This window comes from Thunnus albacares, chromosome 9, assembly GCF_914725855.1.
Source record: "Thunnus albacares chromosome 9, fThuAlb1.1, whole genome shotgun sequence".
NCBI classification, from domain to species: Eukaryota; Metazoa; Chordata; class Actinopteri; order Scombriformes; family Scombridae; genus Thunnus; species Thunnus albacares.
In genome coordinates, this window is record NC_058114.1 from 23,636,423 (window position 1) to 23,656,461 (window position 20,039).

Below are 20,039 nucleotides of genomic sequence, written 5' to 3' on the forward strand. Positions count from 1 at the left end.
AATGTAGTTACATGAAATCTCAATGCTGAGCAAGATCAAATACGTGTCTTTCCTTTAAAAATAACAGACAGGCTGAAGTTTTAAGGTCATCTAAGTTGAAAACTGAATGATGGAACAACTATTAGAACACTTGACAGCGCCTATGGTGATTTTACTGCAATATGGAGACATTCATTCACAGCTGTAAGCCTTATATTCAATTAAAACTCATCTAGAGCACTCTGTCAATATGTCAGTGGACCAGTTTGAAAAAGTGTCACCTGATGTCGTTATAAATGGAGGTCTTGATGCCCCGATTTCCAGCTCAGCAGTTTTTTTAATGCTTTCTCTGCTAAAAATCAATAACCAGAATTATTGAAATAGCACGCTGTAATTCAGCTCTGAGGTGCTTTTTTCCATTTCAAACGTGTGAAAGTACCTCCCCATCATGGCCCGCAAGATGTTTCTCTCCTCCTAAAACCTTCACGGCACCCAAGAGAGCATCCCACACGAAATGTTTGGTTTCCAGCTTTCCAGGAGGTCATTATAGAATCAGAGGCTGAATGGAGAAGAGTTAGAATTGCAGAGGAGTGTGCACTTCAAAGACTCTCTGTGTCCTCAGTGTTCATACCACAGAGAGGCAAGCGAGATCAAATAAAGAAGCTGTACATTAGCACCAAACACATGCAGGGCTCAACAATAAGGCTTGTCTGCTTGTCTGGGACAAGCCGATTTTTTGTAGGGCAGGTGGAAGAGAAATTTACTTGCCCCACCGGACAAGTTAAGTCATAAACAAACAAACAAAAAAACAGTGTGTCCTCACGTTATGTGCCATTCATTACTTGGCTATTTAGTTAAATGAATAATTTAAGAATACCAATTTGAAACTAATGTTTTCCCCACGATACGTCCAACTCAGAGTGGGATAGCTCAGTGCGTAGGTTGTGTGCATAGCGAGTGTGCGGTTGAGAGAGAGAGAGAGAGAAAGAGAGAGAGAGACAGTGAAGCTAGCGACCGGAGCAGAGTATGAAGTTAGCAGTGTAGCTGTGAATGCAGCAGTGCAGTATATGTACAGTTTAGGCTATTTGTCAGTGAATAAATGGTACAACTCCTCAAGACCCAAGCCAAGTCCCCGTGTCTTGCTTGCCACCTGCTGATTAAAGTGAAGGGGGTTAGCCCCAAAGTTAGCAACAATGGGTTAGCCTAACCTGATCAGGCTCACTTACAGTAAGGTGGTCTGACCTTTAAGGTGGATCAGCTATTCTCATTTTAGTTACAATCGCAGTCACTCCTAAACAGAGAACAGAGAAATTTCTCGCTGCTGAGTCTCTCCCCAGTTTTGCTCAGCACCCCACACTACATTTATTCCTCCAGTCACTGTAACTGTAAGTGAGTCTAGCACACATTTATCAAAAGAACCCATCATGCAACCAGACAACCCGTTCCCTTTCATATGCTGACAGTCAGTAAGTACTGTAGATGTACATTTTACAGAATATGTTTTGACCAATAAATAATAATAACATTTACGTTTTTTTCAGGCCTAGGGCATAAGTAACCTCAGTGTAATATAATCATATTTATATTTCATGTTCAACCTTTACCAATGTGAATGACTAACAATAATATATCATAATGAAATAGCAAAGTTGGTTAAACTACTTTTGAACCAGACAATATTACAACTTCCTCTACCACCCAGTGTGCTTGACTCTAAGAGACTTGACTCTAGGTAGGAGAAACGCTGCGTGGTGCACAATTTTATAACTAAACTAATAGCAGGATGCACACTTGTTATTTCTCTAACATTAAAGTCCAGTTAAACGGAAGCTAGAGTGTCTTTAGCTTCTCTACTGTGTCATTTTTACCCAGACAAGTGACTCTTGTGTCTGGACAAGTGAAACGTAAATTTACTTGTCAAAAAGTTAATGTCGAGCCCTGACATGTTATTAAAGGTTCCAATTGGTGTCAGAATAATAGTGGTCATGCAGTCCTCTCCTGAAGACAACAAATTTGGAAAATGTGTGAAATTGGCGGTATAGAGCACACTAAAAATTGATTTATATTTATCCATCTATTAACTCTTAGCTTATCTTTCTCTGACTTGCTGTAGGGCTAAAGCCTATCCCAGCATGCATTGCTGTAGATGAGAGGCGGGGTGCAATCTGTAGTATGGGCAATTTAGACTAAAAAAAACCCACACAAATGCATGTATACCCCACGCTGAAAGGCTCAGTTCTAACCACCGAACCACCAATTGATTTGTTTCTCTTTATTTTGCCTGTTTGTGATGTAATTCCTTGTATTTGACCTAAAAAGAACAAACTGAATGCAAATCTTCCCCCTTGTGAACCCATTAATAAATGGGAACAAACACATTTTCTATTCATTCATATCACCGTGGGTAAATCCTGTTCTGAACAGTAACTACCAGTAATGATGTCTAATGACTTTTTAAAAGCACACTGATTATTCAGAGTAAAACATTTACCCATCAAAGCTGCTTCCCGTCATTGTAAAAAGGACTGTATTTCTTCTTTGGACAGATATGTGTTTTCCTGAACTAAGATACATTAGCGTAAGCTGAACGCAAGGTAAACAGACTAATGGAATGTGCTCGCATTGACGAGAAGTTGGCCGCCTGTTGCCAGTCATATCTCTTCCCTGATAGTAGCCTGTCTTTCCCACCCAGGCATGGTTCCAAGGGTCAGAGAAAGACTGCCCCACCACAGATGCCTTGGCACGGCTGAGTGGACGGACCCTCAAGGCTCTGGAGATTAGAGCACTAAGTCTTTTCTCCACCAGGAACAACTGTCAGTAAAGGCTGTGGTTTTGGTCTTAGGGAACATGATAAAAATGACTGAATAAAGAAGATAGCAGGCTCACAAGGAGGCATTTGCCTGATGCCTTCACAGTGTGCATACTGGCAAATAGCTCGCTGTGCTTAATTTATCCTTCCTTTTGCACCGATGGTTAGTTATTACAGTTAAGTGGATAATGGTCCTATACAAGGGGTTTTCTCATCTAAAGAAATAGCAGAGATTGTTTAATTGAAGAGTTAATATGTTCCATTCATGTGTGCTCTGTGCCACCTCCCCTCTTTGAGTTTTTCCTCAATTAATCAAATCTAATCAAATCATGAGTCATGATGGCTGATGGCCACCTACTTTTAATGAGCCGTAATTCTGTGGCATACTCTTGGTGCCTCACCGGAAACTACATTTTTTTGATGCAGCTTTCCCTCCTTCATAGTCTTCTTTTTTCACTCTCATCCTCACTTTTGTATCTCTTACCTATTAATGGTGAAAGTGCGTCACTATGAACTAGCTCTATTTCCTGCCCTGTCTATGTGTGGATGTGTATGTAGATGCATTTGAGTGTGTGTGTGATGTGAGAACAGATGATAATCTAAATAGCCACTTCATGTCTCCATTAAATAGTATATTTACTTCCTTAATGTGATGTTTGCTAATTCCTATCGAAACAAGATGTCAGGGTGGGACATAACAGCTAGAGATTATTCTAACTATAAACAGAAGACATCATTAAAGCAGAAACAGAAAAGGGGATTTCTTAAAAAAAAACTGTGATGGCTTATTGGTTGGGGTTTTATTTACACTTACTTTTGCAGAATAAGGTCACCATTAAAGACTCACTGGTTTCTAGGTGACAGTGACAAGAGACAGGTTTCCAGGAAATAAAGTCCTCATTTCATTTCCGCACAATGTAGCTGCCTTGCATCAGTGTTTGAGCCAATGTCCACTAAAACATGCAAACATACTGTAGGATGCTGTAAAATAACTCTTCATATACATGGTTAAATAAAAAATGATAGAATAACCATTAATCCCAGTTTGAATTTTTTTTATCTGTCTAATAATATAGTAAAAGTAAAGCAGAAAAAAAATAGTAAAGCAGATTCACAGCTGTTAGGGGTCAAATAGCTATGTGTTGAGTTTCTGTGCTACCTGAGCCCTTGTTACCACACCGTCCTTGACCTAGATAAGCAGCAGGAAAATGTAACGTGGATAGATGTGTCTGTGTGTTACCAAGCGTGTTTTCTCTTGTGCATTCGGGTTTTATTAGAGTTAGAAAACATGTTTTTTTCATGCTATATGACAGTGTTACATTTTTTGTCCTCTTGTTCTATCACTTTGTCGAAATCAAAGTATATCATCCTGAGGCAAAGAGAAATATTAAAACGTCATAGTTACATCGATACATTAGCTTGAAAATCTCAACAGTAAATATGTTATCATTTCATACCAATTTCCTTTCAGCCTGGTGTATTTAAAACCTTTACAAACTTTGCAATCTTGACTAGAATCTGAAAGTTCAGCAGGTTTGTGGTATGCAATGAAATCATGGAACTCTTTTTTTTTTTTTTTTTTTTTTTTGAATAACACATTTGAGTCAAGAGTTGTGTCTGGACTTCAGGTCATCATCAATGTGATGGAAGTGAGGTTATTAACTCTTTCATTTCTTTGTCTTTGTTGTGCCTCTCCAGCTGAAGAGTACCATGCAACATATCAACCTCCAGATCAGCCATGACACCAAAGAGTAAGTTTCTGTATCCAACATCGGTTTCTACTTCTGGTTCTCCGCTCTCATACTAACACCGACCCACAGCACATGTAATGTTACATCATGGTTGGCTCTCATGGTGCTCATTGACATTTTATGCTGAAATGTCACCAGTTAGTCTGATATTAGTGACCTGGAACAAGGACAGGGGACAGTTGGTAAGAGAAAATGTATTTACAACAAGTCTTTTTTTCTGAAATTGCCTTTTGCAATCACAAGTTTTCAAAATGTAGCTTCAGACCATTTGACAACTTTCTATTTAACTTTAAGAGGTAATTGGGAGTAGAAAGTAGAGCTCTCCTGAGGCAATTAGCTTACATTTTCACTAATATCAGCTGCACAAAGCACTGTCTCCAGTGGATATTTTCACTAATTGCCCACTCAAACTCGGATGTAACTGTCATAAAATATCCAGTAGTGTGAAGTGAAACTTCTTTGAAAGACTAGCAATCCCACTTTCAATTGTAAGAAGTTGAACTGGGACTTTGCGAACAGAAATTAGTTTTTTAAAAAAAGTAGTTTAAACTGCTTTGTGAAGAAGTGTCATTTATAGATCTGCATTATAATGAAAAGTCATTTTACTGCCAAAATACCTCATTAACTAAAAAAAAAGGGAGGGGGATTATGTATTTATTTTGTAATGGGAAGAAAGTGTTAATAAAAATAGTGATAGTTCAACAACAATCTAATTAATAGAGAAAACGCTTCCCAAAATTATTAAAGATGCATGTTAAGTACAGTAGGGTTTCATCCCCTGGGTGGCTTAAAGAGATAAGTTTGTATTTATTTTACTGCAGTGCACAGATGACAAATGACAGAAACGTTATACTATTTAATGCAGATAGATGAGGTTGAGATTGCTGTTTTGTCTGTGCCTTAATGGGCCATGACTTACTGAGTGGTAGTCCACTTCAGTAGATGATATCTGACCTTTTGGGAGAAAGAAAACCATGATCTGTAGTCTTCTCCGAAAATACTGGGATGTGTTGGGGATGTGTGAATGACTGCCATGGTGGTGAGGCGAGAGAGAAAAACGTGTAGATGGAGTTTTTACAGAGACGACAGAGGAAGGATGATAGAGGTGAGCAAAGGACAGAAAGAGACAGAATGAGAGACAGTGATGAAGACTAGGTGTGGAAAGATGGAATGAAAGCACTGGAGACAGAGATGACGAAGACTGACAGCCGTCTACCTCAGTCTGACATCTACAGTGCACCACAGATCCAGCCGCGTGAATACTGAAACAGCAGCCAAAGCAGGGAGGGAGGAAGTTGGAGGAGAGAGGGGCCAGGATGCTGCTTAGAAAGGCCAAAGCCTGAGATTTGCTGTCAGAGAATGCATCAGTGTTTCACAGGCTGACATTAAGAGCCAGATTTGACACAATTGCCATGGCTGATTTTCTTCAGCCTCTCCCTACAACATGCATGCATATCCACAGACACACACAACTGCACTTAATGCAATTAAACATTCTAAAAAAAAGCTTGTCCAGAATTATATATGTAAATAAAAGTGCAAACGGAGTAGTGACAACCTTCAAACCCTGTTTTTTCTCGCTTTTTCTTCTTTCCCCCTCGTCTTGAGAGGAATGCCTCTAAACTGCAGTGGAAAAAATATGAAATGCAAAGTCCTATGCCAACATTCAATATCTCTTGTGACATGGAGTGAACCCTCTGCCTAGTCATGTGCTCCATAGGGACAGTGGTTACACTTCAGAGAGCTATGCTAACCCTTAGAGTACTGACTTTGCACCTTCCCAGTCAGCCAGGCCTATGGGACTTAAAGGTGACATATTTGTTTTGTGTGTGTGTGTGAGAGAGAGAGAGACATGGCAGAGAAAGGAAAAAGAAAAAGACAATTTTTGTGCTGCAAATAATTTGCAGGAATCTAGTTTCTGTGTAGCTCAAGCCCAAACAGCAGGGCTAAAAGGACTCTTATAAAAACATTTCTAAGCCAAAAATAAAATGGACAGAAGGGAAAACGAGACTGACAGACAGGCATAGTGTGTGCCTGGTGTGAATGTGTGTGTGTTTTAGCTTTGGGTTTGGCCCAGACTCTCTCCGCTCTGTCTCCATTCCCATTAGAGGAGCGTTCTGGTCTGTGGCAGCCCAGAGGATTTGAATGGCACAGGCTCAGGGTAATGGGAATATGGGGATACAGATTGGGAGAATGCTTTTTTTCACAACCAGTTATATAGTCAGCAGCAGTAACATTGCATTACTATTACCTTGTACTATTTCTTTATATCACTTCTGTGTTTGTATGCTCTTATGATATTGTTTAAAAAAGCGTGGAGCCACGGAGTCCCCCAGGGGTCACATACAGTAGTAGAAAATAAATATTTATGTTGAAATCCATGCACACAGACAGGCCTTCACAGCAGTCATTTTGACATGTCATAACAGGGGAAGTGTGTCTAATAATATAAATAATGCAGCCATTAATATTGTTATTAATTACTTTCCTTGCTAATGTAATTATATTCTATTTGTGGTTAGATTATTACTACTAATAAGACTTTCCCGTATCAGCATCTGACCATCAGAAAATACGAGAAAATCAAAGACGCAGTGAAATAAAAAAAAATACATGTCCCTGTGTTATAGGCAGATGTTTTCATTGACTCTGACTGATTATATCTCCACTTAAGTCATAGCTAGGCGGAGCCATGCTGGGAATTACATGAGGTCACTAGACTCTGTATACCAATAAGAACAGAAGAGTGAGGGAAATGTGCAGTCGGTACACACCCACGCACAGTCCTGAGAAGACCTCTATTCAGCGGAAATAAGTTAAATCACCTGTGCGCTTGTCAGTGAGTTAGATGAGAACATTGATACCGCTCTCATATCTGTACAGTAAATATAAGGCTTCAGCCAGCAGCTGATTAGCTTAGCTAAGCACAAAGACTGGAAACAGCTAGCCTGGTAACAAAGTCCAGCTACTAGCACCTCTAAAGCTCACTAATTAATGCGACATATCTCGTTTGTTTAATCCATGATAAAACCCAAGAGTCAAAAAGTCTTTTTTGAGTCCTTTTTTTAATCAAAATCAGTTATCCTCTTGTAAAATGTATAATATATGCAATAATAATATTTTTTTAATGACTCGTCTTGAACTTGTACGTGTATATACATTTATCCAATCGAAAGTGCTTCGAGGCGACTAGCTAACCACACCCATCGTATAAAGTTGCACTTGACCATTAGCTGCTGGGTGATGCTATAGTAGCCAGCAGAGGGATATCATGGGTCAGAGGTGCATTTGGATCTCAAATAACAAAAGTTTGTTTACATTTCTAAAGAATCAGACTTTGCTTTACGTTGTTCTCCCTCGTACTCCACCTCCTGACCTCAGGGTGAGGGAGGTGTGGGTGGAGGCCAACAGTCCTCTACATCTCCATATCACACTGTATCACTAGGTAACTGACACTTTTGATGGATCCAATCACATGTAAAGGGTTTCATTTAAACCCCACTCATAATAATTCCCCATACATATCCTGTTTCACTCAGAAATGTGTCAATATTGTTTGATAAAGACGCTCTACAATGTATTTTACATCACATTTACTCTAACTTAGACTTAAAAGCACCCTCGAGGGAAGACTGGTTTTTATTTGATGGTTAAAAACACATGCGCTGTCTAAAATACTTTCTTCCAAGAAGTGCACAAATGTAAAAAGAAATTAAAAATGTAGAATTTCTAACCATCTGCCAGCACAGTTCATAATGAGGCCACTTCAGACTTGGCTTGGCTGAAACATCCCATGATATTAGAAAGCATCAAAGTACAGGAACCATTACAGAAAGTACAGAACTGTTTTTTTTATATATATATATATATTTATATATCTTCTTGGCTTTCTGTCTCTTCTCAGGAGGCCAGACACAGTTAAACAGAAGAATGCCTTCCCACCAAACTTCATCCACTCTCTGGACTCCACACACATGATGCTGACTTCGCTCCACTGCTACAGGTATCAGTGATATAGGATGTCTTTGCAGAATAATAATATGTAATACTGTATGCTCCTGACATTGACTCTCCATGTATGCATGACCTCAGCTAACTTTGAGAATGGAATTATCACCTCAGATGGGTGTTGTATGATATGCCTTGTAATATAAGCTCATTTCACAGAACTGGCCTCTTGACAGGTGTTGATGGAACTCACACTCGCTTTGAATGAATGTCCGCTATGGTTTTAGCAATTATTACACCTTTTTTTTTTTTAATCAAAATCTACTTATTTTTAATGTCATTGTCTACTCTCCTTTCTTCTGCTTTCAATCTCTGCACATGAACTCTCTCCTCTTGTGTCCTCCTAGTGCTGGTTTGACATTCGTCTCGGTCCACGACTGTTTCTGGACACACGCCCTCACTGTGGACACCATGAACAAGGTATTCAATTACAGTACAACCCTTTTTTTCCCTCCCACTTGTCTAGATTCTTTCACCATTCCTCGTCCAAATCATCCTTTCACAGCTGTTTCCATCCTGTCTGATCATATATCACCGCGGTTTAATATTCTCCTCTTTTTGCTGATGAACTGAGGCTAAAAGTGGCACATGTGAGTCGATTGTTCTGTCTCTCTCTCGCCTTTACATTCAGGCTCCTTTTCAATTCATTTTTGTGAAATGGAACAGAAAAATCACTGAGAACTGAACTTGTTTTAGCACTTTTCCAGTGGATGCTAGTGATAAAAAATAATGTTTAGCATCTATGACTAGTGTTTCCATTAAGGTAGAAGCATCTGCTCAGCGATGCCAGTAAAACAAACTACATATCATGGCTGCTTCATATATTTATCAGCTGCTAGCTGCAGGTAGCACCATCAGACAAAGCCTCTTGTGCTGAATAAATGACTGTCTGCCCCTGCCTGGTGAGACTAGCTTGTCAACAGACCCAGACTGAGACACGGTGTAGAATAAAATGGATCAAATTACCATAAAGCCCCAATTTTCTGTAGATGTAGCTTTAGAGCACAGCCACAGTTTTATGTCTTCACCCAATCTCAGAGGAGTTGCAACCAATGAAGCAGTTCCCTCTCAGTACATTTATTCTCATATTCTCTGTCTCTTGATGCGTGAGTCTACATCTTCCTCATCACACAGGTAATTGAACACAGCGGGGGAGGAAGGGTATTACGTAGATATATTAGTCAACACCTAAGCACATGAAGGAGGACTTTATTTGAATGGCAACTGATCCTTCCTCCGTTTATCCATTTTCTGACCTGCCTACCCTGCTCTGGGTCACAAGGGGCAGGAGACTTTCCCAGCATGCCTTGAGTTAGACATCTACTCCTTCTCCCTCATTAAAAATTGCAGAATCTATGAATATGCAAAAAATGTTTCGCTTTAAAAGTGTAACTGCTGGACACAAGATGCCTCCTACATCGCTGTAAAGCTTCAGGTTTCCACATCACACTTGTGTAAGTTGAATATTGGACCAGGATTGGCTTCCAAACTAGTTGTGATGTCACAAATCCTGCTCATAAGCTCACCCCTTTTAAAAATGGGATTTACAATGAGCACAGAGAAACTTTCCATTTTCAGCAAATTAATATGAAAACAGCCTTCTAGTGTCAAACTCTGTATATACTGACACTGTACAGCTGTTTTTTCTCAGTTCATGTGTTATGTGCACATCCTCAGATGTTTGCAAATGGGAAACCCATCAATATCATTCCTGATAACATGCAACAAGTACAGAAAATAAGAGCAGTTTCCTTTCCACAGGTGTTATACTGTCACTCTATGCCCTCCATTCTTCTCTCATAGTAAAATTCAAGCAGGAATGGAGAAGACATACAGCCAAGGGACTGATGTTTAAGATCTGGGAGATTAGCCATTTGCCTGATATGGTGAAAGTCCCGATGCTCGTCATTTGTCTTCTCTTACTCTCCTTTTCATCCCTTTCCCCTACACCTCCATCCATCGGTCAAGTATTTGGACCCAAGTAAGTCAAAGTACACTTCTCTCCGCCTCTTCCTCCTCCTGTCAGGTCTGTCGGGAACAGTTTGTCGCACTGCACAGCCAGCCGATCCTTCAAGAGCTGTCCAACTTCCTGCTACACAAATACTGCACCGGACTCCCGTGAGTGTTCACACACCTGCAAGCAGGAACACGTTTGAATTTGCACCCTCACACACACACACACACATACACACCCAACATGTCAGGAACAATGATGTGGTTGTTCATCTTATGATAATAGAAATAAAAAAACTATTAATGTAATCTTCTAATCAGATGCAAATTATTATTCTCGTGTCTAGATTTTAGCAATATATTATGTAAGTCACAAGTTTTCCATATTTTCCATTTAGTCCGTCCATCTGCAACCTCTCCTTCTTTTTCTGTCCATCATTGCCGTTAATCTCTGCCTGTTTGCTTTTTACTACACAAATTGATCTTTATGGACTTTTATAGGGTAGACAAAAGCCATAATACATTGAACACGCGACACCGACATATACACACATCATAACACAGTAAAAGGTTATAAGACTGTAAAAGTTATATTAGCGTGCCAGAGTTTTTCCCTCAACTTGTCTGTGACGTTAGATATCAAATGATTTTCTCACCCTGCGTGTGTCTTTCTGGCCCCAGGCTGGGTTATGCCCATCATCTGACAGTGTTTTTCTATTTGGGATAATTGGACACTTTCTCTACAGGCTTTACTCCACAGCAGCACTCGCCTTCTTTGTCTTTCTCTCTCCCTCTCTCTCTCTCTCTCTCTCTCTCACACACACACACACACACACACACACACACACAGACTCATTACTTTACCCTAAGATTTGCAAACACATTATTTATTCCTGTAGGCACCAGAGAGTTGGACATGTTGGGCATTTTGGGTTCTTTCACTTGTCACAATATGTAACTGGGTCAATAAATATAATCATTATTTAACCTTCAAATCTACCTAAATTAATACAAATAGATTATTTTGTATTGTTGGAGCCTTGCAATGACTTTAGACTTACATTTTTCACAAATTAATTACATTGTTGGACAGCTAGACTGCTTTGAAGGTTTGTGTACTCAACCTGGATTTTTTCTACAACAGAGGGATCCTTTTGAAAATGGCCACAAAGACAAGTGTCTAATCCATCAATACATATACTAATAATGTTCACTTTTATTCAACTTTTCACAGTATTAGCAGTCCGTCATTTTTGGGTGTACCGCTCACGTCCTCATACAAACAAGTGTGTTGCACCACCTTAAAAACATCACATTTAGAAGTACTAATTATTTATTTAGGAGTGCTAATTCAAAGGCAACTGACTTGCAAGACAGCTCATATGTAATAACTCTACTGTGACATTGTGGTGTGAAAAAAAAAAACTTGCAGAGGTTTAACTGATGGGACTGTCAGTCGAATGAACAGACGAAGCCATTTTGCTGAATTTTGGCACGTCTCCAAACAGAAAGTCCAGTTCCCTTATAACTTCTAGACACATAAAAATGTTCTACTTGGAGTTACTGAAGTGTTAACTTTTTATGCTTCTTTGCAGGGCTGAAGCCAAGAACAAGAAGTACCAGGAGTACAGGAGGCTGATGCTGCTGCTGGCTAAAGTGCCCCAGACAGGTTAGTTTGTACAGTATGCAGCTGTCTGGCCTCACTAAAGGTGGGATATTGTTTGGGGGGAGGGGGGGGGAGCAAACAGTGTTATTTTCTTCTTAATTGGTTAGAAGAGGATCCGTATGTCCTGAAGTTCTGTTTGGGGTTAGCAAAAGTCCTCAGTGATATTTAATTGGGTTCATGCACATTCTTGCAGTTTCTTGCAATTACTGTTCAGAGTTTTGTGATTTTGGCACATGTACCAGTACAACAACAGCTAATTGTTGGTGCTTATTGTCTGTACACTTATCCCATTGTCTCTAGTTCCTGATTCAAACAGGAAAAGCTAATGAGTTTGGCTAAAAGTTAATTTTGAGTTTAAGTCATGACTGGTGTATTTATGTCTGCCTGTGTGGCCACCAGCAGATCCAGATTTCCCTGTTTTCCTTTGACGCCACCGGTAGTGTCTGTCTTTTGTTGTCCACAGTGAAGGTACAGAGGCAGCGTCTCTGTCAGTCAGGTGGATGAAGGCTTTGCCGTTATGAAACCGCCTCACACAATCTCCATCTGTACACTTACTGTCTGCTTGGCACTGACAGCTGGGTTGTATAAATTGATTACTGTTAATTGTGTCCCTCTTCTGCATAATCAGCTTATGTGGCTGAGACCAGTCAGGTGTGCTCCTGAGGGTGTGTGTCTCAGTGTGTGTGTGTGTGTGTGTGTGTGTGTGTGTCTGTCTCTGTGTGAGTGTGTGTGTGTGTGTGGGTGTGTGTGTATGTGTGAGTCCCCGAATGCCCGCTGTATTCAATGTTCAATACTAGTCTCATTGAATCTGGACTGAAATCCATTATAATCTTCACCATGAAGGATCCTGAACTTATTATTAAATGGTGAATCAGGTTTCACTATGTGTAATCCAGCAGGGGATCAGCTGAATCAGGTGCATCTATGATCACAGAGTTGGGGGGGGGGGAGGCTGCAGAGCACACAGAATAACTTCCATTATTGTGCAGAGACTTAATATTTCAACAGTTAGAGTCTGACTTTGATGGCAACACAGCAGCTGTCAGTGCGGACAGTAAATGCTGTAAGTTATTCAGTGTGCTCCTGTCTTTCCTCTGTTTCTGTGTGTAAACTTGTTTAACCTGACCATGAATGAATTCAGTTTTATTTTCATGTCATTTAAATGAAACATCTCTCACGAAAATATTCAGACACATAATTCAACAACAATCCGAAGATTCAAATATGTATACTCGTCAGCATCTAACAGCACAATATGTTGACCTCATACAAATACATATAATGTTTCATGAGATATCTTATAATAGAAATTAAATAAATATATATACACAGCCTGACATAGATGTATAAACATAACCAAAACAAAACAAAATCTATATTTATGCACTAGTTTGTGTCAGTTTAGAGTTGGCTTGATTAGTCGAAAAAATCAATTAGTAGATCAAATGAGAATTAAATAGCAACTATTTTGATAATTGATTAATCATTTCAATGTTTCTTTTCAAATAAAAATGCTAAATATTTACTGGTTCTAGCTTCTCAAATGTGAAGATTTGCTAGTAAATGAAGGGTTCTGGGAAGTTGTGAAGTCTGTCCACTTGTTTTTGATGTTTCCTTGACTAATCAATTAAATTATTAATCGAGAAAATTATTGGCAGATTAATCAATAATGAAAATAGTTTCAGCCCTTATAGCCTGTTATAATTATTTCTGATTTAGTTAATGGATAAATGGTCATTAATCCATAAGTTATGAGGATTTAATCTATCACAAGTTATTTTTTCCCTCCATTCCACACTTCAGAAATATATTCAGAAAATGCAAAGATGTTGTCTAAATTTTTTTTATAAATCATGATATAAAAGAAAGTAAAGTTTACACAAAACACAGTAACTTAACTGTGAAAAGTACAAGATAGTCAACTACAAAAAATTTACCATATACCGTATTCACGCTTGCTGCATGAATGAGCATATTCATGAAAAACTGATTTTCTGGTAACTAAGTGCTTTTAAATAGAGTTAATATCAATACCACCCATGTGTTATGTTGTGACAAGAGCTGTATTGATTAATTATTAGTTTGATGATTGAGGTCAACATTATATTCTTGCTCCAGTAAGCTTTTCATTCTTAACTTTTTATGGGCTTTCCTCAATAATTCAGCTGCAGCTCCTGCTGGTGTGCACAGCTGTCAAAGAGGCAAAGCACAGAGACAAGACAGGCCCTCATCCAGAGCTAAAATTAGTATTTAAGTGGTGTATTAAAGTTCATAGAAAATGTACAGGTGCCCAGTAAAACTAAAAAGTTGTATCTCATTTAAAATGAAAGGTATTGAGTTTGACCTACTTAGAAAAGAAAAACTTCTCCTCTTCCTCCTCCTTATGATTGTAATTCAGACCTTAGACTGGGCCGAAGATACAACAGATCAAACTTCGTCCTAGTTTGACATCACTCTACCTGACTATTAACTACATTTATGATTATTAATAGATTAATCATTGTTAAAATATGTTTAAATGTATCATCTTCTTCCTTAATGATAGCTGTATTTAAATAATTAGCAATGGGCTACTCTCACAGCAGAACCCAAATAAAGTAGGTATTTGAATCATAAATGAAATAAAAGACAATAATTCATTATAATGATAAATTTAGATGCAACAATATAATGCAGTGGAAAACCACTTGTGCCATGAGATGAAGCCACTGCGTCATACCACACAAGTATGACAAGATGTTTGATGACTGCAGCTGCTGAAAACACCTGTACAGGTGTGTCCCAGGAATGCACAAATGCTGTTGCAACAACTTTTCACGTAGTTCTTCATTCTGGATCAGCCAAAGTTTTAACAGTAACTCCATTTAATCATTCAGTTGGTTAATTATTGAACATGTGACATCACACCATACCTTTAAAAAAAAAAAATACTCCCAGGTGGAGAACTTGGGGAAATGAAAGCTACAATAGATTCACAAAAATGATAAGGCCATGTTTATGTTAAAGGTTGCTGCACATGTAATTCACTTTGTGTAACTACTCTCCACATACCTAAACCTGCTCTGACACTTTGCCTCTTGCCTCTCTAGGTGATTTTGATCTCCAGCAGGTGAAAGAATCCACTTATTTCTTCAGCTGAGAGGCTTGTGAGGACGAGCCAGCGGAGGGAGATGAGTAGAATTGACTGAGTGCAGCAGGGAGGCTGCAGGCTCCGGGGTCTGGGCTGACTTCGTCTCCCTCAGACATTAGCGCATTGATCCAGCCGCGCCCTGCCTTCCTCCTGGTCCACAGGCTGGCTGGAGCTGCTGGAACTACCGGAGTCGTTCACACACAGTGAACCCGCCTGATTAACTGACTGATTGGGCTGATGTGAGGGAGGGTGGGACACTCATCCAAGCGAAAGATGAGGGAATCAGCAACGGATGGGAATGTTAAAGACTTCAATCAGTGAAAAGTACCTCTTATAATGGACACTTAGACCATATTCATGTGTATGTGTGTGTGTATGTTCTTAAGCTATACTGTAGACTGAATCACGTGTCAATCTTGTCATCATTCAGTAACACTTCTGCTGCTCGATAAGGCTGAGCCAAGGCGCTCTACCTGCATAGTGTAATTGCCAGTGATTGGATGTGTGTGTGTGTGTGTGTGTGTGTGTGTGTGTGTGTGTGTGTGTGTGTGTGTGTGTGTGTGTGTGTGTGTGTGTGTGTGTGTGTGTGCGTGCGTGCGTGCGTGCGTGCGTGCGTGCGTGCGTGCGTGCGTGCGTGCGCGCGCGCGCGCGCGTATGTGGTCGTGCGTGGGTGGGTGTTCATTTTCATGCTGTGAAGACCTCTACAGAGCGCAGAGCTGCCTCTGCTACTATCCCACCTAATCATCGATCCTATCACTCACTGGATGGCAGGATGCTCTCTGACACAATCTTCAAACATTTCAACTCTGACAAGATTCACTGAAGAAGTTTAAAGAAGAGACATTTTAGAGGGAATGAAAGATGAACTTTACTGTGATGGGGGATACAGGACTATTAGAGAAAGAGAAATGTGGAGGGATGAGTCAAGAGGCTTGATTCTCACCTTCTCCGAGTGACTAAGCACTTGACAACTGCCCTAAAATAAATGTGTCTCCTAAATTGAGGAGTGTTATTCATTTGATGGTTCAAAGAAATCGCTGGTATTCTTGGTGTGCTTAAATAGGATGAATGAGACAGCCAGTTATTTAGTTATATCTGCATATTTCAATCCTATTGTGTATCATGAGATGAAGGCCTTTTAGATGCACCACAAAGGGTTTGCAGGCTTCACTAATCAACTCGGATCTTATTTTTCTGGGCCAGTGCCGTATCTAGAAGTAAAAATAGCAGAAGCGCTATCTGATCATCGCTGGAAACGTTACAGCAGTTTCAGACAAAAGGTGCTGTCGATGTTCAAAGGCAAATGTAGGCTCAGCCAAACAAAGCTGGCTGAATGACAATGTAATGAAATGGAAATAATCTTCGAGGGGCATAAATAGTGCGCTGATTAGACTGTAGGTTTTCAGATGATTTGCATGGCAACGTGCACGTGGAGATGCTCTTAGTATTTTATGACATGCAGGTGACGTGACTTTGATCAGACATTTCATTATTACATCTATTACCCATTAACTTTAAAGTGAAATCCTCTTTAAACTGTGTTTTTCATGCTCAGTGTGCTTATTGTGAGAACCGCCCATTAATACTGCCAAATTACTTACTCTGAAAAGTTACCTAATTATTGATAATGATCAGATTTCCTCTCAGACATTCCAAATAAATGCAGACCTTTAATGGCATGTTAATAACTGAGGTTTAGTTGGTGTCAGTGAATGTACTAAAGGAATAGTTTCACATTTTAGGAAATATGCTTATTTACTTTCTTGCTAAGAGTTAGATGAGAGGATTGATACCACTCTCTCTCACGCTAAATATGAAGCTACTGCCAGCAATTGGTTAGCTTATCAACACGATATATCTCACTTGTTCAAAAACCAAAGTCTAAAAACAATATGGTTTTATGAGGGGTTGGTGGATTTTGCCAGCTGTTTCCCCCTTGTTTCCAGTCTTTCTAAGCTGTCAGGCTGCTGGCTGTAGCTTCATCATTAAGAGACAGACATGAGAGTGGTATTGATCTTCTCGTCTAACAAGAAAGCAAATAAGTGTATTTCCAAAATTTTGAAATTTTCCTTTAAGACTTTCAATCAGTTTCAAATTGCAGTCACAGGCATCATGGCCCCTAAAATATTAGTAAATAGTATCAGTAAGAACAGTAGCTACATGTTTGTGAGCTTTCTTTACTTAAGCTAATGTACAGTGCTGGCAAACTAACCAGCATAATAAGTGTCATTCAATTATACTTCTTGATAGTTACTGGTAGGGGGGCAGTTTGATCATAAACACAGAAGCCAAAGCAGATCATTACTGGTAACAACTTGGTTTGGTGTGAACATTGACAGTCACCCTTTTGGATTTTGTGGTAGTGTGCCTTTAAAGGTGCAGTGTGTAGAATTTAGTGGCATCTAGTGGAACAGACTTTGCAGAAATGGAATATAATATTCAAAAGTATGTTTTAATTAGTGTATAATCCTGTTACCTTAGAACTTTATATCTACATAGGGACTGGGTCCAAGCCTCCAGGAACAGCGCCAGGCTTTGAAGCCAATTCGACATAGTGGTCAAACCATGTAATTACAACATCATGTGATGCTATTGGGCCCAAAAAGACAGTTTCCCATAGGCTTACATTGTGAAAGAGACATCTGTAAATCAGCAGATATTTTTTCTTGACTGTCACACTGGCTCTAGAGAAGGCCTTTTGCATTTTTCACAAATTTCACAGCCATCGTAGGCTCTCCTGCACGGGAGGGGTATTCAGTTAGTTGCGATCTGCAACCTCACCGCTAGATGCCATTAAATCCTACACACTGATAATATAATATTTATTATATTTAATGCAGCTCTACAATATGTTCACATCACACTTTTAAACACTAAATTTCCATTTTCTTTTTGCCTTACTTGTTTTAAACTCAACTAAAAAAAATGAACTCACTCTGTATAAAGTGTCCTTTACACTGTGCGTGCTACCGTCTAAATGGGAAAGCAAACAAAGCCAAGGTGTCCTTACAGCAGGCATCGCCCCAGCATGTCTCTCCTCACCCCTTGTCTCCTCAAGTTGTCAGTTGTCAGTTGTCAAGGACAGAGCTCTCTCCTGTGAAGTGCTCTCAGGATCTCACATACTTCTCACATATCACATTTCACAACTTACAGCTTCTAACACACACAGCTGCCTGGAAAAACAATGTACAGCACTACATGACCTGAGCTCAACACCAATGAGCGTTAATGGGTGGATGGATGCTGAGGGTATAAGTGGCTCAATCAATAGCTGTGACTCACGCCAGAGGGAGGGTGGGATGGTTAGAAGTTAGGGTTAAAATGCTGCCATTACAACACTTAAAATGGCAGAACATGTAGCACTGTGTGTGTGCAGAGCAGCAGGTCAGGGAACATGCTCACTTAATGTCTATTTTTGTTGGGATGGTGTGTGTGTGTGGTTGGGGCTAAACTACAGTTGACTTTGACTGAGGCAGTAAACAGGATATTGAAGATGTCCTTACAGCAAATTGCAGTTGCCGTGTAGCTTGATGGGCCTGTCTCAGTTTCTCTGGGGTGATTCCAAGGATGTCTGCTGTTAGATCAGAGAGCTGCACCGGACCAACCTGCAGTAACAGCAGGAAATAGTCAGATAGCTTCCATTAAGGGACCTCTCTGGAGATTTACACGTCTTTTTCATGATGATTTTATATTAGGAAAATGTAGTGAAATTGTGATGGAGCTGGGTGATGGCAGTAAAACAGACAACTTTTACGATCGACAAAGCCATCGCTCCAGTGCATCGCCTGAGAGAAGAAAATGTGGTTATTTACCATCTTTTGAAGGGCTTTTCCTCCTTAAAGCCCATTTTCTTTTTTCACCTGACAGATGGATCAGATTGTGCTGATGTCACTAAAGCACAGTCTTTTTTAAGTGAGCATGTTTGAATAACCCATTATCATAAATGTGCTTATTGATTTACTGATGGCCTGAAGTCCTCAGCAGTGTTGCTAAAGCTCTCTGGATGTGCATCTAATGTAAGTTCAGTCTATCATAATGTTTACAGCAGCTAGATTTAGGCAGGGTGTTTATTTTTGGAAGTGGCTGCTGATGAGTATATGTTTCTTTATTGTCTCTGTCAGACCTTTAAACAGTTGTTCAGATGCTCACTGTTGGCAAGCATGTGACACAATGTGCACTTTTATCATATAGTAGTTTATTCTGCTCTTCTAATAGACAACTGACCATTCATGAACATTGACTTATGAAATAAATGATCCTTTTCCATAATTTTGGAGTCCATTTTTAACTTTTTCCATGATCAAAATATATTTGGAAAAAAATTACAACAACAAATCATTGGACTTAAGCTCAAAACAGCCATGGCAGATCTGCCCAGATCACTAAACTTCAGTAAACATCTGACAAGGTTGTCACTTCCTTAATTAACCCTCCTGTTGTCTTCTCGTTAACCCATGCAACTTTTGTCCTCCGGGGTCAACTTTGACTCAGGAGGACAAAAATCCACAGATGCTATAAATTTTAATAAAACACCCAAAATTCAGTGAAAGTAGTGATCATTACTTTTACTTGCAAAGTGTGTGGCATGGAACCATCCATGTGATTTTCAGGCAATTAGATGAAAGAAATCCATATTTCTGATATAAAAACATTTCAAAACAGGTCAAATTTGACCCGAGGACAACAGGAGGGTTAAGGCATCTGCAAGACTTACAGTAACTTGGTCTTGTACATAGAGTATTT

General features: G+C 39.5%; 1 protein-coding gene across 1 annotated transcript in view; it reads left to right on the top strand.

Moving 5' to 3' along the window:
- Positions 1–15,865, top strand: part of polrmt (polymerase (RNA) mitochondrial (DNA directed)) — a 50,410-nt gene extending 34,545 nt beyond the window's left edge. Inside the window, exons 16-21 of the mRNA XM_044361768.1 lie at positions 4,487–4,539; positions 8,444–8,542; positions 8,895–8,967; positions 10,574–10,665; positions 12,096–12,169; positions 15,256–15,865. Of these exons, the coding sequence (XP_044217703.1) occupies positions 4,487–4,539; positions 8,444–8,542; positions 8,895–8,967; positions 10,574–10,665; positions 12,096–12,169; positions 15,256–15,305 (441 nt within the window). The 3' untranslated portion in view covers positions 15,306–15,865. The remainder of the gene's footprint in view (positions 1–4,486; positions 4,540–8,443; positions 8,543–8,894; positions 8,968–10,573; positions 10,666–12,095; positions 12,170–15,255) is intronic.
- The last annotated feature ends 4,174 nt before the right edge of the window (positions 15,866–20,039 follow it).